Below are 22,435 nucleotides of genomic sequence, written 5' to 3'. Positions count from 1 at the left end.
TGTGAGCCCTCACCCAAAGACACATTAATTTGGAGGTGGGTGGAAAAGCATCCTAATTAAGCTCCCTCTTACTCTTAAAGCAAGCTTATATATACATGCAGGTCCAAACCAGTGGGTGCTGCTGCCTTCTTGCTCACCTGTGTTCCTGTAACTGCTGCTCCAGGCTCCGGGGTAATTCCTTGCAAAAAACCTGGCAGGCATTTTGGGCTTTTGAAAGCAGACTGGGCTTCTGAAACAAGGAAGACTCGCTGTATCATCATATACACAATGCTTTATAGTCCCACTATAATACTTTAGTCGGCTACTGAAATAATGTAGGGAGTGAGCTTGCTGGTAAGCCCACTGCTCCCCATCACAACTAGTTTTGCCATGATATGTGCAGCCGGCCATGAGAGTCCCATGGCTTTGTTATTTGAAACACTGGAGGAGGGGAGAGTAGTGCGTCTTATATCTCGACACATTTTAGTGGGGAGACGAGAGAGGAGAGGCAGCAGCACTCCCTATAAACTTCTGTGTTGTTTGAAGTGGCCTAACTCTTCCAAAGGAGGCACCATACCTGGAGTCTGTGCTGCAAGTACTGCGTTTCTAAGCTCTGCCGCCTGGAGAGCAACTGGGGATGGATGCCGTTAGCAAAAGCAGAGGCAGCTTCCTGCTGTTGGGGTGTTTCCTCCTTGGAAGAGAGAGAGAGAAAGAGAGAGAGAAAGAGAGGGAAAGAGAGAGAAAGGATGAACGTGCTGTAGAGACCTTTTGCTGATCCAGAGGCCACATTTCCCACTTAAAACTCTGACAAGTAGCAAAGTCCATCGAAACAAGAGCCAGATCAGGAGCCGGGCAAATGACCTGAATCCAGGGAACTTGGGCCCCTGTGTCCAACCCTCTGCCATCCAGCCAGAGCTGGAAAGAAGTTTCAAAATCCCCAAGTGCGGTCAGCAAGCCTGCATGTTTGTGAGTGATGCCTGTTTCCTAGAGAAATCACAGGTTGCTGGTGTTATCCAACTAACTTCTACTTAGAGTAGCTCCACTGATGTTAATGAGCCTTTCAGCCACGTCTATTAATTTGAATGGGTCTCCTCTGAGTAGGAGTCTTTTAGTGGCTCATGTGTTGCATACGCCTGGCCTGCAGAGCTCCCACCCCCTCCCACACAGACCTGAGGTCCACAACCTCCTCATTCCTATACTCCAAACGCCAATCAAACCCACCCCGGCACCAAGAGGTTTCAGATTTGGAAATGCAGAACTTAAGATGGTAACAAAACCCAGGTGAAAGCTAATAAATTACACCCAGCTCAGATTTGTTGGCTTCTTGTGTGGCAGGTGCCCCAGTTAAGTTGACTCTCTCTGCCTACTGACACATCCTGACCTCTCTGTGCTGCTTCAGCTGGAGTAGCTTAAGGAGGGCTGCAAGACTCCACGGCTCACAAACTATATGGGAAACATGCCCCAGAAATGGCATACCTGCTGGGGACCACTCCTGAGGTCTTGCAGATGGGGAGATGTGGAGGCCAGGGCAGGCTCATCTTCTGACCTCATCTGTTCATAGAACAGCTGGACTTTGTTAAGCTCCAGGATTCCTTTGGTTCGGGCTAGGTTCTGAAGGTGCTGCCTAAATGCCACAATTCCTGGATTGAGGACAAGGCAGAGCAGTTTTTAGAAGGAAAGCAATCCCTGGATGCTAAGATTGTGAGCAGCTCTCTGCTTTGAATTGTTAGTTCATTTTTGGGTTTTGCTCATTGCACCTGTGATGTACATGTATTTCCAGGACATCCACATACAGTTTCTAAAAAGCTGAAGGTATATATAGAGCAGGGTTTCTTAAACTTGGGTCTCTAGCTGTTTTTGGACTACAATTCTCACCATCCCTGACCACTGGTCCTGCTAGCGAGGGATGATGGGAGTTGTAGTCTAAAAACAGCTGGAGACCCAAGTTTGAAAAACCCTGATATAGAGGCCCATGTCACTAGGGAACACCAACAGATTGCACAAAACAGATGAATACGTAGGCTGCAATCCTAAACACACTTATTCCTAGGAATAGCTCCGACTGAACTCAACAGGGCTTACTTGTTAGTAGGTTGCACTGTGAGACAGCTCCACAATCCCCTCCTCTCCTTCCCACCACCCAAAAAGAAATATGGTGGTAAATAAGAGCATAAGAAGAGCTTGCTGGATCAGGACTGTGGCCCATTTAGTACAGCATCCTGTTCTCACAGTGACCAGCCAGACGTTCACAGAAAAACTACAAGCAGCACCTGAACACAAGGACGCTCTCCTCTTCTGTGGTTTCCAGAAACTGGTATTCAGAAGCTCTGCTGCCTCTGAACATGGAGGTAGAGCCTAGACATCATGGCTAGTCGTTGTTGATACCTTTATCATCCATGCGTCTAGCATCATTGTTGTATAGCTCTTGCCACATGCTGAAGTCCTATCTTAACTGTCAGTTTAGAACTGGAGCAGTTCAGGACTTCCTGGCTGCCAGGACGACCATGGGGCCACCCCAAAAGCCATTGGCCTAACCCAGATAAGCAGGGCACCCCCCCCCCCATCCAGACTGCCTGCCCCAACAGCTTCAGCCCATACACCTTGATTTCTTAATAGAAGGTACCTTGCGTTAGGGATGTGTCTGACGCTCTGCGCCCCTCTCGGAAGCTGACAGGGGAACGGTTGTGGGCCTCTCGTTTGTGGGAAGCCAGAGCCTGCATGGCGGGATTAGCGGGCCTCAGGCCTATGAAAGGAGGCGTCATCCTAGGAGCTGGCTGATTGGCAAGTACCATTTCCTTCAGGGAAGGAGTGTCTTCTAGAAAGTTGAGGTCTCTCTGGATGGATCCCATGTCATATTCAGAGTCGACGCTGCTCAAGGATTGGTTCTCATCCATGGAAAAGACTTTCCCTTTAGAACACAGGAAAATCCATAGTAAGTGGAATGAGCAATTACCTACCAAAGCAAACTAAGCAGCTGTGTCTAAAGCCAAGTCTCTAGTGGCTAGTTGGAACATGTTAAGATAGCCTACAAATGAGCAAGGCTGCATTGCTTTAGCCCATTTACAACCCTACAGAAACAGGCAGGTTCAAACAATGATGGCAGATGGCCGAGTGAATTGGCACAGTCAGACAAAATATGCTACCACCTGGAATTTTTTATTTTCACATTTGAAAAGTAAAAGGGTCGCTTTTTAAGGAAAAGTCATTTCGGTTTTCTTCTTAAAATTGCCCAAAACGCACTGGGAGCTGAATACTGCTTTTCTACTACAGCAATTGTGAACAGATATGACACATACTTGGAAAGGAGTGCACACAACCTTCTCACGTTTAGAGGGAAAAAATCATGCAAACACTTTCGCATGAAGTCGCAAGGGGCATTTGCCAGGCAGTTGCTTATCGCAATATATACACACACTGTGTACGTGGCTAGGTTGGAACGTAGCAAGGGCATCTGAAGGTCAATGGTCTAAAAATTACAATGAACCTCTCCTTTATACTGGTTTACGTTATGACCCTCTTGGTGTCTCCACAGACACTGTTTGCTCAACAGCAATTTTGGCAGAATGATACTTGCTGCGTCACCACTGTGATTTTTTTTAAAGCAGATTTGAGGATGAAGGAATTCCACCCCCCTGCAGTTACCGAACAAACACCAATAAGTTCTCAAGTGATGGTGGAACAGCAGCCTCCTCCCATTTGCACAGGAATGATGGAGAGATGTTCTCTTGGGGGCTATACCACTGGCTCCCAGTGCTATGAAACATTCACTAACTGGTGGCTCCTTAGCTGACACTGTTTGCTCTTCCCAGCCTTTGAACACTGTCATGAGATTGCTTGGCAAAACAAGCAGAAACCATCTGTACATTTTTCATTCTTATCTTCCTACAAAACAAATTCATTGTGGGCTCCAAGGTAATAACTGCAAACCCCTGCCCCCCCGCGCTTGTCTTTGTTGGCTGCTAAATTCAGTGAGGCATGAAAATTAGGCCAAGACCTCAAAATCCCCCACCCTCTGCCTCAAGTTGCCTTCAATGTATAACCAAACCTCTCTCTCCCTGGAAGTCCACCACAGACCCCTTAAAATAATAGAATCAGCATTGGAAGGGATCCTGAGGGTCATCTAGTCCAACCCCCTGCAATGCTGGAATCTCAGATTAAGCATCCATAACAGATGGCCATCCAACCTCTGCTTGAAAACCTCCAAGGAATGAAGAGTCCACCACCTCCTGGGGGAAACCGTTCCACTGTCAAACAGCTCTTACTGTCAGAAAGTTCTCCCCGATGTTCAGCCAGAATCTCATTTCCTGCAACTTGAAGCCATTGGTTTGAGTCCTACCCTCCAGAGCAGGAGAAAACAAGCTTATTCCCCCTTCCATGTGCACCTGCTCTCAGTCTACACAACATACCACAGTTGGAATTAGGTGGATTCACTAGGACAGGACTGGACTAGACCAACCAGCCAGCCAACTTGGTGCGCTTCAGATATTTTTGACTGCAACTCCCATTAGCCCCAGGCAGCACAGGACTTGTTTGGATGGGAGCTGAAGCCCAAAACATCTGGAGGGCACCAGGTTGGGGAAGGATGAACCAGCTGAGCTGTGGCACCACCCCAACTTCCTAGGCTCCAGTCTGGACCACTTACTTACCTGTGCCCGGCATGACAACCAGCTGATTGGTTACTTCTGCCAGAGTGTGACGCCTCTTTCCACAGCGAGTGGCTTGCAGGGCTGCAAATGCTTGAGCAGGATCTTCTTCAGACTCTCCCTCTGTCTCTATCCCTTCATCAATGGAAGTCTCCATCATACTGCTTGGCAGGGACTGGCATCCTTTCCTTCCCATCATTGGGGGAATGGGATCCAACAGGCAGCCATTCACCTAATGCATTAAGAAAAGGAGGGTGAGGCGAACCACAAACACACAATATCTACTTAGTGGCACTTGCATACAGAGACTCTATGACATTTGAAATCTCTGTCAAGTGAGAGACAATTATGATACTGAGCAGCATTTGAAAACACAGTAAAGGCAGTTGTGCTACAAACCATGATGTTGCTTGATAAAATGTCAAGAGCAGAGAGAGTTGGCCTTTTCTTACAGGGTCATCTTGTGCTGGTGAAAGCAGGCACACTAACTCCGGAGAAATCCCCCACCCCACTCCTAGGCAGGTAGCACAAATTAAAATACTGACAGATGACCCTCTCTCTCCATTCTCTGGGGCTTCTGTGGCAGCTACCTTCCAGAAAACAACTACCTCCCATGCACATTTGTCACAGCAATGAAAAGGTCCAGCAACTTGATACCAGCTCAGGATTACTAGCTAGCTAGAGAGCTGCATTGCTATGGACTAAAGCCCAATTGACTAGGAACTCTCCTGTGCAACCCCCATGAACAGGCTTTGCAGAGGAGATGTTCCCAGAATGCTGTGCCCCAGGTGCCCTGCTCTTCCAATAAAGAGGCCTCCCAGCCAGCTGATGAGTGACCTTGCTGCTCTTGACTAATTCCCAGACATTTAAGCAGCTGTTCCTGAATTCCATCAAGAAATCTGTCTCAGGGGATCAGCTTCAAAATTAGCTAATTGCTGTACTGCTGAGGTTGAGCAAAGTTCCTGTTTCTCTAGGAGATTGCACTGATACCTAAAAATATGTATTTGAGTTTGACTGCAGTCTATCACACATGGGAACATATCTTGGATAGGGCTCCAATTCTGGGGTGATAGGAGCATGTTCCCTGTGGACCCACCCCCCTTGGAGAAACACATTCGGCGACCTCTAAAATGGAGCCTTGTTGTTGTTGTTTTTAAAAAAATGATGCCCGAAAACATCTTAAGTGGTGCCAGCAAAAAAATAGAGGGGAAAATAATTTGCGCCAACTTTGTGCATCTGAACCCCCCCCCCAAAAAAAGGATTTCACATATGAACCTTATGACAAATAGGCTCCACAAGGCAAGCCTGAAGGTTGATTCTGCAAGGTGTGGAAGCAAAAATCCAGAGCAACTCTGCACCTAGTTGAAGGGAACTTTCTCAGGTAAAATGAAACTCTATGTGTTTCACCCAGTCATTTGTGTGTTACATCAACCCCAGAAATACCTGTTGGGCTGCTCTGGCAACAGATTTTGATGCAAGTGAAAGTTCTTCAGATTCTGCCTTATGATGTGAGCTACTTTAATCTTTGCTTAGCCGCAGGATGTTAAATGCTTTGATATTGTTACTGATTTCAGTATGGTAAATCAGATTTCTTCTGTTTGCGGTTGCTTAAAAACCCACCCAGGTTTAAAGATAAAGATATCTATAAGGAATACATCAAAATTTATGTGGAAAAAGTAGAATTTGTGACAGATATTGAGTGAATCCAGAAAATGATTAGAGTGAAAGGAGAGTAAAGTCAAGACAGAAGAAGAGATTAAAGAAATAATGAAATGTGTTTAAGCTAGTTGGAAAAATAAAGTAGCGTAACAAGAATGGCTGGGAGTCAAGTCACTTGGTGGGTGTGGGGGGGTAGATGTGTTGATATGTATAGTATAGGTAGGTATTATATAGAGTAATGTAGTTATGTTTTATGTTATGAAAATAAGGTAGTGTTGTGTATGTGTATATGAAAATGTATGTGTTTTATATGTTAATAAAAATAAAAAATAAAAACCCACCCAGGTTTAAAGGGGTTTGAAAATCACCTTGCAGAAGACCTCCTTGCATCTGTTCAGGCTCCTATAGCTGGTGGTTACCTCACTAGGATGGGTAGGGCCACAACTCCCTTTGAAACATGTGCAGGGAACCTGCCCATCTCCACATGTTGTTCGACTCCAACCCCCATCAGCACCAGCAAATGCTCAGGGGTGATAGGAAGTACTGTAGAGCCTAGCAACATCTTGGGAGGACCACATGTTCCCCATCTCTGCTTAAAAAGGGACCCAGCTGACAACAGTAGATGAAAGACACTGGTGTCTCGGCCAGATAACACAATAACGTCCATTCCATTACTTGCCTTGGACCCAGAAATGACTTTTGTTTGTTTCCTATACTGAGACACTGAAAGACTAACCAAAGCACTTCCATGTCTAACAGAAGGCAGTTTTGCAATTGGCCAACTGCAGGAGACAAGAACATTTCAGAGGCAACCCTGATCCCACAGCCGTGTTACGGGAGCGCCGCTGTTTGTTTTACCACAGGACGTCTAGCTGACACTTCCAGCTACAACTACACAGGGAGGACATTGGTGTTGCCTACACTGGCCATAGCTTAGCCTCTAAAAAGGAACCTGTGCTGGGAAGAGCATGCGAGACAGGCACCTCCCCCCCCCCTTAAAAATATGAAGGGTGGCCTCTGCCTTCATCTGGATTAAGAGTTGCCAGCCTGTACATGTGGAGACATGTCTGGGGGAAAGCTCCTTGCACTGCTGTCATCAGACCAGGGAACGAAGCCAAGATACACCAGCCCCATGGTGATGACTGCAACAAATACGGTAAACCGTGTCAAGCCCTGCTTGCTAGATTGGATTGACAATCAAGCACAGAAGAAAAACAGGTTCAGGACAGCACCTCCTGTATAAGCAGGTCTTAGTATTTTAAGAAGCACAGCTGCAAAATGAGAGTGTGAGCTTGCATGTTTCCCTGCTCCTAAGAGGCAATGATTTCTCTTAAGCCCTATAGCTGCTAACTCAGCAACGGAGCTGTGTTATGCTGGGCAGGCTGTTTCCTGGAACACCAAGCCAGCAACAAAAGTTTTGCGGCTGGCACCACGCTACCACCCGCATCACAACAAGAATCAAGTTATCAGTTAACAGCCGGGCTGGTTAAGCAGCAGCCAAAGGCATAGACAACTTAATTCAGTCAGCAGACACAGGACAAACAATTCAGCGGAACTAAGTGCCAGTGTTAAGACAGGTTTCCTAGATTTTACTGTTCAGGTTGCTTGGAGCAAGTAAAAAAACGCAACCTTAATAGCTGTTATAAGAGAAATCTCCTGGATTAAAGAGGGTGGGGTCCCACAATATGCCTGAATGCTTTTGCCACTCCAAACTGTACATGGGATTAGACTAGAGTTTGCCAAGAATCAGGGTACTGTATAGTAACAGCCCTGTTCCCATTTATCCAGCCTTATCAGAGGCAGAAAGCTACACTACACCTCACTAAAACTAACTGCTTACAGATCTCTTGATCCATGTATTTAGAAATGGTGATAAGGTTGAAGCACTCTAAATATCACATCCGAGGAGAATCATTTTGGTGTCAGGCATGCAGATTAGAAAGGGTATTCCGGTGTCGATCTTTCTGGTCCCAATGGAAGACTATGGACTGCCAGATCACCTTAGGCAAGGCCCTCTGAAAGAGAGGTAACTGACCCCAAGATGCATTTTTGGGGGGTGGGGGGGTGGGGTTACTTCTGATCCCTGCTCTTCTTATTTTAGCACTGCAGCATGAAGCTAGCTGTGTGGGAAGCAGCCACATTCATAAGCTGTCATATAAAAAGCACAGACACGTATTTATGAATGATGAAAGAAACTGAGCTAATAATTATAAGCCTCCTTTGTGTCATCTGGTGGTACAGGACGACACTGGGCTAGACAGGCCAAGTACATGCTGCTCTTATATATAGAAATCTCCCATCCTGGCAAGCCCTAAATCAATGGTGTAATTTGAATCTGGTGGCATAAAACACACCAATATTAATGAGGCAATGACTGTGCAAGAACAGAACGAGTCATTACGTAGGTATACACACACAAACCACAGAAACTTGTTTCTGGCCTATTTTGTGCCCTTGTCATCACAAGGGCTCCAGAATATTTTTTTTTCTCCTGCCAGCTCACATCCATTCTGGTTATTTCCCACTTCCCTTCAAGACCCATCACCACAGACCTCTCAGCTTGATGTGTGAATGTGCAAAGCTCACTGGAGCAACTGTACCTTTGCACAACTGTGGATCTGTCATGTCTGATTAGTCAGGTTTAGTGGCAGCCTGTTAGCGGCAGAGGAGCAGGAAGTTTATGCAAGTTTTCTTGTATTAACGACAGGAGCTAAAATCTAAAGGGACTGCAGCTCAACTAGTGATTCTCCGGAGCAGATTGTGAATTTCTACTTACAAAGTGGGAGAATAAAAAAAAACAACCAAAGGCTTTAGAGACAGAAGGTCTCTAATATTTTTTTGACAACTTGAAGGTCCCAGCAAGCTTGTTACTGCTCATGAAGTGAACTAAAAGCAAACATTAATAACACCATTTCAATTAAAGCATCTTGCTGCCTGCCAAGTTCCCAATATCTCATAATGTAAACAGGCAGGAAAACTGCAATTACAACTGAAAATTAACATGGAAATTCTCAGCTCAAAGGAAATTTGGGGGAGGGGGACTCATTTTGCAACTGCAGTCAAGCATACCTGAAAGTTTACATAACAAAGTCTAAGGCTGGCTGCAAATAAGCAGCCTCAACACTCTGAGTGTAAACTAAAACCCATCCAGGAGGGTCCTTGTCAGCATAAACAGCAACGAGCCTTGCAGCACCTTAAAGACTAACAGATTTCGCTTATGCCATAATAAATCTGTTAGCCCTAACAGTGCCACAAGCCTCTTGGTTGTGTATGCTGCAACACAGCTACCCCGCTGGAAACTATTCAGCATAAGGCTTCATATCTGCAAGGACTGAGGAAGCCTCTATGTGACAAGCACTGGTTAATTTCTACTAAAAAACAAGGCTGACTGGGTATCAGATGCTGTAACCAAAACAGCATGGCAAGCTCCCTCCTGGCCCAGCTTAATATTATCATCTCACTGTGCGTAAAAGGGACAGCTGTCCACTCGGGATAGGAAGTAGTAGCCAGTGAGAACCGGTGCTGCAGCTGCCCTGAAGTCAGCTGAGATGTGGCATTTTTACCCTTCCTGAACACACAGCCAGCTGCTTCAGGCACCCTGTTTATCTTGTGGCATAGGAAACCACACCACTGTGACACGCAGGGGGCTTTTTGCACTGTCCACCCTAGGAAAAGGCCTGCAGGTATCCCACACTTCCTGCTGCTGTGAAGTAGCCAATAAGCCTAGTTCACACAGGCCTCTATTAACTGCCCACTTCTGATAAGTGGAGACACCTCTAGTGGGAAACCAGTGAGGAGGACACCCACACAACTGCCATCAATAAATGGGGATCCTTCATGTACCACCACAAGCAGACTGTGAAAGGCAAAAGCAAGCACAGCCGCCCCCCCCCCCAAACTCCCTCCAAAACACAAAAACCAAAAGCTGACTTTTTGCTTTGAAATTTTCTAGGAAGATTTCTTCAAAGCAGCTCATGGGATCAATTAACGCCACATAAACAGAAAATAATAAAACATATAAACACTACTAAACCTAACAGGACGTGTAGTCAAAACCTTTAAATACCATTAAGTATTCACAATATTAGTTGCTATATTCTGCATGAGTTTAAGTGCCTAAACTATCTCTCCTACAAATGCATTTAAAAGGACATAGAATGCTGGTCAACTAAAGGCCTGGTTGCAGAGGAACGTTTTCGCCAGGCGCCTAAAGGTGTATAATGAAGGGACCAGACGAACCTTCCTGGGGAGAGTATTCCATAAATGAGGAGCCACTGCAGAAAAGGCCCATTCTCTTTTTTAAAAAAACCCATTTTTTAAAAAAAAGTTATTTATACTTATACATCATATAAACAATCATTGAATAAAATGAATAAATTATACAAAAACAGAAGATACAAAAACAAAATTACAAGGATGTAAACATAATAACATAAACTACAATCAAAAATATAAAACATTATATTCTCCTAAAAAATGAAAAATAAGAATGATAAATAATACCAAAAAGAAGATACCAGGCAGGCAGCTTTGTAGTAGATCCTAAAATCTGGCATTCAAAACCCTCCTCTGTTTTTGGTTTCTGTTAAAAATTTAAATTTAATTCCAGGGTTTTTTGCCCTGCCAAATGTATTTCACCAAATACCTGTGCCATTCAGGTAAAACAATTTAAGCCATTAAGAACTGGAATTAATTGAAAAAGGAACAGCATTTTTGGTAAAACCTACCATCTTGATTGAAGAAATTATTCCCCACAACCTGAGTTTTAATTTACTCCAGATTTCTAAGTCTTTCTTAATTTTGTTCTATACCTTAACATAATTGTCTTTGTATAAATTAATGTTTTTCATGGTTATCCAAATTCCTAAATACTTTGCTCTGTTGGTGATTTTAAGTTCTGTTTCTAACTTTACTTTTTCTTGTATATCTAATTTTTTTTACCAAGAGTTTAGTTTTTTCTTTATTAATTTTAAATCCTGGTAATTGTCCAAATTCCTTTGTTTTTTCCAATATTGCTACAATACTCTCTAGAGGGTTTTCTGTTGTAATTATTAGATCGTCTGCGAAGGATCTTACCTTAGAGGCCCTTTATCCCAATTTTATTCCTTCTATTCTTAGGGTCTTCTCTTATTGCTTTCAAATATACTTCCAGTATATAAAGAAGAGAGGAGAAAGAGGGCAGCCCTGTCTTGTTCCCTTAGAGATATTAAAGCTTCTGATGTTTCACCATTTATAATTAGTCTGGCCTTTTGGGAATTATAAATCGCTTTTATACCACTACATATTTTCTCGCCTAAACTAATCATTTCCAAAGTTTTTTGCATGAATACCCATGAAACCTTATCAAATGCTTTCTCCATATCCACCAAGATCAGAGCTGCAGAAAAGGCCCATTCTTGTGTTGCCACCCTTGACACCTCTTGTGGTGGAGGCACACAATGAGAGGCCTCAGGTGATAGGCCTCACTGGCACATGGTCCCTAGAAGGATGCCTACAAGGGGATTTGGCCCTTGGGCTGAAAAAGATTCCCCACCCCTGATATAAGCCTCTCAGTCTTTTATAGACGCTTGCTGTGCCAACAAACAGCTCACTATTAAGCTCCTTAATGCTTAGATAAGTTGCTTCAGCATTCCCTGGCTCAGCTGTGAATCTAACTCCTCCTCCAACCACTGATCGTGGACAATTCCAAAATTCTAGGAGACTTAAATATGGCATGTGAAAATTGCAGAGCTCACCTTTGGCGTGTCAATTCTCTCTTCCTCCATGAAAGCCGATTCTGCCTGGCAGGCGGAAGGGGGAAAAGAGAAAGCTTCAGCAGTGGAAGTTGGTGGGAGGCCAGGAGACCTTAGCAGCCTGACATTCTGGGGGCGCAGGTTGACGGGAGCTATGGAAGCCTGGGCCTACAAAGAGTAAGAGGAAAAAGAACAGTTTGTTAGAAGGCATGCAAAGAAAACAGAAATGAAACCAGGAAGTATCGGACGTGGGATGGAGCATAACAACAACCCCCTGAGAATAATAGAAGTGGTGGGATCTCAACCTGTGAGGCAAAACAAGCCTAATATTGGTGAGGAAAGGAGAATGACCAATACACAAGACTGAACTGCTCACACCAAATGTTTCCCAGAGAAGAACGAAGAAGGGAAGTGCTGGTCCTGCGTTTTAGAGCCAGAATGCTTTTAGTAAGACCTTCTTGCCCTGCCTAGAGCTACAGAAGGTTCTGCACTTCAGAATGTGCATGCATAGTCAAATTGTGGGACTGTGAGGAGGCCATAAGGAAGAATGAGGGCTTCTCCAAGGGCTAAAAGCTAGATTGTGCCTTCACTGTTATTTTAAGCGTGTGCTGGTTTAATGCTCACTTTATTGGCGTCATGCTGATTAAATGAAGAGTCAGAGGACGTGAGATGCCTGCCAGCAAGGGGATTGCCACATCCACAACATTAACCGTTAGTGTACATTAAACATCTCAAACTGCCAATGCTAACCACAACATACTTGGTTTCTATACATTTAAACACAAAACAAAATATGGGAGTTTGCAAAATAAGAGAATGTTTGGGGATCTGTTGGGAACTTCAAACTACTGCCATTTATCATATTTTACAAAGGACAAACTTCAAAATACATATTTGTGTGTGTGTGTGTGTGTGTGTGTGTGTGTGTGTATGTGAGTGAGTGAGTGAGTGAGTGAGTGAGTGAAAGAAGCTCTGATGCCACCCAATATTTTGCTCCTTAAATGTCTGAGTGACATTCAGCTGCAATCTTATCAGGGCTTCTGAAGTCAAGGCAGAGCCTGCAGGAACATTGTGATAAAAGTTCCGCAGTGCAGTCAACTTGTTTCACCAATGAGTTTTGAAAGCAATTTAACGGCTTGACTGCTTTCCAGACCACCAGCTGGTTTGTGAGCTTGTTAATGTGGACCAGTGCTTGGCCTGTGGCTTCAAGATCTAATATTGTCTGTGACTTGCTGGTCAGGGGAATCACAACACCTGCCCAAAGCTGAGCATTGACATGGGGAAAGCCATCAGCTAAATAACACCAAATGAATACTACGTGCTCAGATTCACATACAGTGGTACCTCTACTTACGAATGGAGCTCCATCCGCCATCTTGGATGCGGTTTAGATAGGATTTTTTCTACTTACGAATTTTTTCTCCCAATGCATTCCTATGGGATTCGACTTACAAATTTTTTCTACTTACAAATGTGCGTTTGGAACGCATTAAATTCATAAGTAGAGGTACCACTGTACATCAGTCATGCTTAGAATGATCCTGTAAGGAAGGATAGCACCGCCATTCCCACATTGCAGATTATGGAGAAGGTTGGTTGGGTGAGGCTGAGAGTGTTATTGGCCAGCCTAAGGTTACTGAGTTCACAGCATAGGCAAGATTTGAATGGGAGACTTTCTGGTTTGTGCTCTTAGCCTAAATACCAGCGCTCATAAAAGAGGAATGAAACACAACACTTTCTTGCCTGTCTCAAATTTTGGTGCATCTTATCAGCTTCAGGCAAAATCACCAAAGAAAATAACTGCCTAGGTCCCCCTCTTACTGATTTTCCTATTGCTGCAACAAACTGAACCACTTTCTAGAAGTGGACAGTGGTGATTGACTTCACACCCTTCTTAAAAAAGAACCACAGTCATAGCAGGCTTCCATGATATGCAGGCCCTTTATATATTCAACTAGGTTCCAGGTCTAAAAATACAGGTCGCTGGTGTGTGTGTGTGTGTGTCTGTCTGGGTAGGAAGAAGAGCTCTGTGACTGAACACTGACTGGCTTGTGTGGTAACAACTGTGCCTAGAACAGGGAGTTACCTTGGCGACTGTTTGCTCAGCGATGGTGCTCGGTCGTCGCTGGCGGGAATCGAGCCGCTGCTCCACGGGGAAGCTACTGCGATGTGACTTGAGCCTCTCTATGAGCAAGTAATAGATAGCAGCAAAGTGGTTGTAGCTCTTGTCCTGCAAGGACTGAGAAGAGAACAGGCACCCAAAGGTTAAATCAGGACGAATAATATCTTTCACCTTTCTCCAGTGCGTGAGAGACTGCCACAGCTATATGCGTACAGAGAGGTGTGGTGTTCCACTGAACCACATTTCCTTGGGAGGAGCGCGAGTCTCTCTTTTTCTTTCCCCAGAGTCTAACTGGGCTGCATGTTGGGGACTGGGAGGGAGTTTTCATCTAGTTGAGATAAGCTGGCAAAGGAGGGAGGGGAGATGCCTGCTGTGTGTTGCTCAGCAGTTGATGGGACTGCATACATATGTTTTCCATAAGCACATCCTATAGTGCCATTTGGGCGGCTGGGTGGTGGAACAAGATGCGTTTTAATAATAATAATAATAATAATAATAATAATAATAATAATAATATATTATTTATACCCCGCCCATCTGGCTGGGTTTCCGCAGCCACTCTGGGCGGCTTCCAACAGAAAAATAAAACACAATAATCTATTTTAATCCCTTCTAGCTCCAAATTGTGTTTCCAGCCCAAATGACAATGCTAATTGGGCCCTGAGACCCCATATTGGCTTTAGTGTAGCTTTACAAAAGTGTCGGTTGCACAAATGAACTGTCAGCAAAGCGTGTCTCTGTGCCTGTTTATTAACCCTTAAAAAACAAACACAAAACCGTACCACCTAGCCCAGGGATGGAGAACATTGTGGCCCTCCAGATACTGCTGGACTACAGTTCCCATTGCCCCTGACCACTGGCCCTGCTTGATGGGAAACAAGGCTCCCTAACCGAGGCTATTCCACATTTTGAGCCACATTGGGAAATGGAGTCCTGAGGAAAGAGGCTCAAGGCTTCATTGCCCCCTGCCCTCCCTCCTGCCAACTTTCTGGCAGGAAGCATTAATACTGCAGACTCCACACTGGCTAAAAATATCAACCATTTTGAAGGAAGTTATCACACAGACTCCTCAGGGAGCTTTTCAGCATTTATTTCTGGTAAGAGGCTTGATTTGGAATCCTAGCCGAGACACCAAAAATAAAGACAACTGGCTGCTTTTCTAAAGGGTTTTTTTTTTACTTTGTCAGATCTCACATTTTAGAAGCTTAAAGCAAAGTGAGGTCCGTTTTCTGTTTTGCTCCCCTTGTTATCCTCAAATTTCCCAAAATTTGGCCTGTAAATATATAATGAAAAATAGGCACATGTGAACATTTTCACCACTCTAGGCTGTAAAAGACAGGAAGGCTTGGCAGGGAAAGTTTAAGAAAATAAAACATTATCTCTAGAAAAATATGAATTATATTTCTCATTTTTTAAAAAAGAAGGGGCTACAATATTCCACAGGACAATCAAAGCCGAGTGTACCTTGCCAAAATCAGCTGTGTTCCTTTCCTGATGGTTTGAGATGTGCATGCTAGAATATACCCATTAAACTCCACCAGGTGGTTTCCCACTCCTCACTCCCTCTGCCTTGCAAATTGATTTCCCAAAGGCATTAGTGTCATTTAGTCTCTTGCACCATTATGTTACTAGCTTGACCTTCCCACAAAAGCTCCATCAAAGGTGAAAAACATGGAAGATACCAGACAGACCTGTAAAGTAGGGACTGTAAATGAGCTTCCACCCAAACAACAAAAGACTGTGTTACCTCAATGGTTTTTTGTTGGTCTATTCCCAAGCTGTGCATCAGCCGCAGAACTTGTTCATTGTACTCTCCAATTGATGGCTCATTCTCTTGTCCTTGGGGATAGAGAATAGGTCTCTGAACAGGAACCTCTACCAGCATCCACTTGTGCTCTTTGATCTGAGCAATTGTCAGCCTCTTGGATGGATCCAGGACCAGCATCCTCCGGATAAGATGCTCACACTCTACATGGACAGAGAAGGGGTGAAAAGTTCAGACTGATACAGCTAGTATGGGATCTAGTTAAGAGGCTACCCTATCTGCATTGTTAGCCTGTGTCAATGTGAGTTGGGTGACTATTAGCAATAGGAAACTACTTAATTCAGATGCCAAATACTACTGCTAAAAATAAAAATAATCTTGAAAGAGGTCTTTAATTTGTATAAAGAACAAAACCCATTTCTCCTCCAGGTGAGCAATTAGAGGAAACAGCACAATTATTTCTAACTGCAGGCACAATAAAAGGAATAATAGTAATTCTTCATACCCATGGGACCAACTGAAATGCACAAAAGGACTACATGTGCATTAACCAATGAAGTTTCAGAACAGAAAAAACCGCTTTTTTATTTTAAGTTCCACATTCCAAGTATGTGTTCTTGCAGTTCTGGCTTGCTTGTTGCAGTGCCTATTACAGTTGCAAGAAATCAATGCCCCCTGCCCCAGCTGTTATGGAAATTGTGGAAAGGAGCACCATCATGGCATCGTACCGCAATATTTTATTTTAAACATTTTTGTACTGCAGGCCACCAATGCAGTTAAAAAGAAAATTAAATACCCACAAACCAGTTGAAACAATAGCAGAATTAAAAACGAGAGTATTAAAAACCAAGATGAGTTGAAGGAAAACCTACGGTCTCCAATTAAAAACCAAGCTGTATGTCTCTGCCAACTGTCTAAAGTCCAGGCACTTTGACCTCCTGAAGGATGGGATTCCATAACTGGGGTGGTTGCAATAGAAAAAGTCCTGTCCTGCAACCCCACTAACTGAATACTGAATCCCTTTTTGGTAGCAGGACATTCGACAGAGTATAGGAAGATGAGCTCAACGAATGGAGAGGTACGTAAGGAAAAGAGGCGGTCCTTCAGATATCCTGGTCCTGGTCCTGTTAAGAGCTTTAGACCTAATCACTTGTATCTTGAACTAGGCCTGGAAACAAATTAGAAGGCTGTACAATTTACCTAAGACCAGTGTAATATGATCTTTTTAAAATGTACACTAGAATGGCTATTGCATTTTGTGCCAGCTGTAATTTCTGAGCATCGTTCAAATGTCCAACAAGCTCCCCACGTAGAGCATGTTCCGCTAATCTAATCAGGTGAGCAAAGACATGCATCACTATGGCAAGTTCTGCCTTTTCACAGCTCGCACTGACTGCAGCCACAGCTGAGAAAAAGCACTACTGAACATTGCAGTCACCTGTGCATCCAATGAGCAACATTGGAACCAGGGTACTCCCAAACTGCAAGCTGATCCTTCAGAGGAAGTCAAATGCCATATATGTTGTTTTCCACAAGGCATCTCATTGTTATATGACATTTGATGTTCTGTTTTATCTCATTCATGTTTGTTGCCACCCATCCTATCAACCACCCCATGTTTAATGATGAATTTGGATGACTGGGAATGACATGGAAGCTGTATGTTCACTTGGCACAAGGAGTGGCACTGACCTAGGGTCTTGGCCACACAGTTAAGCCCGACATTTACTGCTTCCCAGGATTTCTGAGTGACAGTGGAGGGCTGGAGAAGCTGTGCTTAATTAACTAACTGAGTGGTCAGAAACGACAGAAGGCTGCCTACTTGGGGAGTCCTACAACACCAGCTGGTAAGCATTTAAGCAGTGGCTGTGTCTTTAGGTTCTCCAAAGTTATATCCCTTGGATACTTGATAATGCCATGTCTACACCTACACATCCAAAAGGGCTGTTACTGCACTAAGATTTTATTTCTGCGTTCACAGTACACTAATATATAACAAAATTAACACTGACATGGTGGAGCTTGTAGAACGAGTAGACCATGTAGGGGACTAGGATGCTCCCAAATGGAAGTTTATTGAGCTATCATTGCTGCTCACGTTCAAGAGTTTTTGCATTGTTTAAACAATGTCTTCCTCATCAAAATGTCACCTTTGTACAGTACTCCCCATGTAACCGAGATTTCCTCTTAAGTAAAAACAACCCATTATACCCGCTGGTATAGAAGCTCCTTCGAGCATTTTTCTGACAGGGGGTGACTGGTTTGTATGGTGATGTTCCTGGCTGTGGCTCCTACCACTGCAGCCCTATTTCTGTTTGCTCTTCACCTGAGCAAAAACTAGCCATTTTGTTTCCAGCAGCCCAAATAACACAACTGCGCCTGCTTCCACTAACAGCTGCATGTGTAGTTGCATCAAAATTTCACCAGCTATTCTTTCAAGGTCTTGATGCATGTAGAAGATTACCTTGGAGACTAATCACAGTCCCCAACAGGACTTCTTTCTATTTTTAACCCGTCATGTGAAAGACCACTTTGCCAGAATTGCAGTATAATCTGTCTTGCACAAGACGTCTATATGAATCTTTTTTTAAAGCCACCAAATGGCAACAGGTCCCCTCCCACAAAGCAGAAGTATCCAATTTGTCCATAATGAAACATGACAACTAGAGGCTGGCTCTTGCACACCTCCTTTGGAGTAAAAGCATTTAAGATCTGTACGCAAATGTACAGAAATACCTGTCCATGCCCCAAAGGGGAAGAGGTAGTGAAGGTCAGGGGAGAAGTGACTGAGGGGGTTAGAAAACATAGCACAGAAACATTCCATCAAGAACTGCCCGGTTGTGTACGCAGGAAACAGTGGAATGCCTATGAAAAGGCTAAAACTAAAAAATAGTGTGTGGATGGCCATGTACTAATCACACACACAGAAAAATCAGATCTGAACAATCTATTGACAACATTAAGCCCCTATCTGGAATCCCCCTTGAGGTTTGACACCAACACTAAGCGCCTGAAACAAAGATTCTGATAAGGAGGCAGATTTTGGTATTTTTCAGAAACCTCCACACTTTGCAGCTCAAGATGAGCAGAAGCACAGATAAATGATGAAGAAATGGCAAACATGAAGTGAGGAGAGGGAGAAATGTCAGAAGGGAAACATAACAAAGTGTTGATCACATTGCTTTGGTAGTGCAAACAGGAGTTTCTCATGCAAAGAAGGGTTGTTGTTTTTAATCCACAGTACTGGAAAGACTACTTAGGGATTAAAATTAAGCACACAACGGACATGCAAATAAACTCCACTTCAAGTGAGTTAGACAGGTCCATTTATCCTTGCTTAGCATCACAACATCCTAGCTGCATTCCATGTCATATCAAGCAGCTATCATATACCAACCTAGAAGACTTAGCAGTGGCTAGAGCACTGCTGCTCTAGGATGCTGCTCTGCTCAATGCTGAAATCAGGGACAAACATCCTAATAGCCTATTAAACACACATTACAGCTGGTGATGCGGCCATCCAACAGCGTTGTCTTACATACTGATGTTTAGGCATCATCAGGTTATCATGTATGGTTGCATCACTGAGCAATTGAATAACAACTTCCCCATGTGCAAGCAGCTGTATTATGTACTATTATTGTATACTCAAAGCTGGTTTTCAGGCAAATTAGCCCATAGTAACTGTGAAGTTAGAAATAATTTGCTGTTTTAGTCTAAAGCTCTGCTCTTTTTTTGCCAGAGGACTGAAATGAATTTTTCTTCAGGACTTCTATAACCTCCATCACCTGCAGAATACAGGCAATCCTTGCTTTGCACGGTGGTTATGTTCTTAACTCTCTTTTTAAATATTTTATTGGATTTTTACAATTTATATTCAATCAAACAACACAATATAACATTTGTCATATAAAAGGGGGGGGAACCCTTCCCATGACTTCCCTCAACTTCCCCTTCTGGTTCTTGAAATATTTACTACTTCTGCTTAAATATTATCTTATTTTTATAATCTTATACCTTAATACTCTTATTTTCTTATCAGTTTTATACGAAATTTTCCTTCATGTTTACATGTTACAGTCAATTTCATTCCATGTTATCCTTACTTAACCCTTGATCTTATTTTCTTACTTGAGTTTAATCAAACCCTGCCAGTGAGTCCATATCTTTACAGTATTTCTGACATTCAGAACTCTCTCTCTCTCCACACACCTACACCCACCCACCCCACTTCTGACATAAAGTGTTCCGCCCTTTTAGTGATGCTTTAGTGACATTTTCGGGTCACTTTCAGGTTCAGCATTGTGTGCACATGGAATTGTGCATCAATCGGTCGTTGCCTGTATTATAAACAATAGGAAAAATTAAGGCCTTACACAAAACTGTTTAGGGAAGTTTTTAATGTTTGATCTTTTACTGTGTTTTTAATATCCTGCTGGAAGCCGCCCAGAATGGCTGGGGAAACCCAGCCAGATGGGGTATAAACAATAAATTATTATTATTATTAATATTAATATTTTTATTATTATTATGTTACCTTCAGACATGAAATAAGGGATCCGGAACCTCCCTTCCAGAACCCGTTGCCTCAGGATGGGCAGTGTAGGTCCGTCAAAAGGCAGTGCTCCACATACTAAGACGTACAGAACTACACCCATGCTCTGAAAGAGAAAGAGGAGTTTTAGATTTGACTTTCAAAACATGCAGACAACTATACCTTGCTCCATAGTGTGCTGGTAAAACCCTTATATACAGTACTAATGTTTTCTTTCCAGTGGCTTTTCACTACATCCGAATGTTTCAACATGTAAGCAAGGTATATCCAGAACTTATCCCATACATATAACACAGACTAGCAAGGCCTACAAGCTGCTGGTAGCAATAAAAGCATTAACCTTTAGAAGCCCGTGTCTAATTTTTAATCAGATTTATTTAACACTTGATTGTAAGAGAACCTCTTAAGTGGTTTAGAAAAGCATATATATATATATATATATATATATATATATATATATATATATATATAACTTTAAAATTATTGATAAACAGTTAAGAGGTATTTTAAAACATTCAAAAGATCATTAAAATCAACAGTAGCACATGTATCATCTATATGTGTAAAACTATATATATATTTTGTCTTCCAGAATTCTGCAAAAAGCCTTTCCATGCATTTTACAAATGAAACACATTTCTATAACTTGACTGCAAAAGTTGGGATGTTGACTTGTTGAGGTATCAAAATAATTTGGCTGGATTGGTGAAGCATTTCTTGCTTCAAGCATGCCTACTAGGGAAACAGGGAGCCAGCTTTTGACACCAAGCAGACAAGACAGGAAGGAATCAATTCTAAGTCACTACGGCTGAACTGCAAACCAACTCAGAACCTAGTGTAGTGACTTCCCCATCGTTTGCACGTTTGTGTTCGAGCAAGCCAACTGTGGGTTCCATTTTATCACCTGAATCCATTTAGAAATGACTTCTCGATACTAGTACTCAATTGCAGAGTTATGATTTTATTTGGAATTATTATTATTTGCCTTCAAGTTCTTCAGTTGGGCAACATCCAACTGAACTTTTGGGCAGGAAAATGTGCACCTCTGGAAACTGCATCTTCCTTAGATCACTTTAAAAGACAGAAGTTCTATTTGCAACTCTGGGAACTGCAAACTAGACAAGACCCTGTGCGAGACTGATAAGGGAGTGTGGGATCTACAAGCTAGCTTTACTCAATAAAATATAAATTATCTTCAACAGATGCACCAATATTCTTAATAAACACTCCTCCTCTCCCCACTCTTCTGCCCCGACTGTATACTGTATACAACACTAATGTTCTCATATCAAATGTAACTGATTTGTAGAAAGGACTTTACAACCTTAAAAAATGCACGTACTTTTGTAAACCAAGAAAATCTTGAATAGAAATTACTTTTAAAAAAAATAAAATCTGAATCCCACCCTGAAGTTTGCTTGAATTCTCTCTGCTCAGAGCACAAAAGTGTGATTCTCCCTAGTTCCCAACTTGCAAAAGCTTATGAGAAGAAATCCCTCTGAAGGTCAGGATAAGAGCCTCAGATCCTGATTCTATGCAAAGCCTGTTAAGATTTATTATGTAAGACTGGGGAGGGGAAAGAACATGGGAAGAGACAAAGTCAAAGTAGCAGCAATGTGCTAATAATGACTGAGCCTGCTGGAAAGTATGCACAATATTTGGTAGCATTAAATCTGCTGAACAATGTAATGCCACAAAGAGACTGGGGTAACACAACAACAACAAAAGATTTATCTTTTCTCATTTAAATGGAGAGAATCTGTTTCCCAATGGCAAATTTTGGGAGCCTAGGCAGAGCACTTTTCTGAGCTGTTTTTGCCGCTATAGATTTTGAGGGGGAGGAGAAAAGGCACCAATCCCACCATAATTGTGAGAATCACTGGCCAATTTTGTAAGAGGCACAAATTTATTTTTAAAAAGAACATTTGCATTGTAAAGCCAGTGCTTTTCATCTGGTTTTGAAAGGCATTTTTGTTAGCA

The 22,435-nt window shown here is 42.9% G+C and overlaps 1 protein-coding gene across 1 annotated transcript in view; it reads right to left on the bottom strand.

The window, feature by feature from the left end:
* SIK2 (salt inducible kinase 2) overlaps positions 1–22,435 on the bottom strand; it is a 79,905-nt gene that overhangs the window by 4,842 nt on the left and 52,628 nt on the right. Inside the window, exons 6-14 of the mRNA XM_035140266.2 lie at positions 20,438–20,561; positions 15,883–16,103; positions 14,100–14,252; positions 12,017–12,181; positions 4,626–4,854; positions 2,603–2,887; positions 1,456–1,619; positions 557–670; positions 138–229 (exon numbers count right to left, since the gene is read on the bottom strand). Of these exons, the coding sequence (XP_034996157.1) occupies positions 138–229; positions 557–670; positions 1,456–1,619; positions 2,603–2,887; positions 4,626–4,854; positions 12,017–12,181; positions 14,100–14,252; positions 15,883–16,103; positions 20,438–20,561 (1,547 nt within the window). The remainder of the gene's footprint in view (positions 1–137; positions 230–556; positions 671–1,455; positions 1,620–2,602; positions 2,888–4,625; positions 4,855–12,016; positions 12,182–14,099; positions 14,253–15,882; positions 16,104–20,437; positions 20,562–22,435) is intronic.

This window comes from Zootoca vivipara, chromosome 15 (assembly GCF_963506605.1).
Source record: "Zootoca vivipara chromosome 15, rZooViv1.1, whole genome shotgun sequence".
Lineage (NCBI taxonomy): Eukaryota > Metazoa > Chordata > Lepidosauria > Squamata > Lacertidae > Zootoca > Zootoca vivipara.
This window is presented reverse-complemented; position numbering and strand designations above follow the sequence as displayed.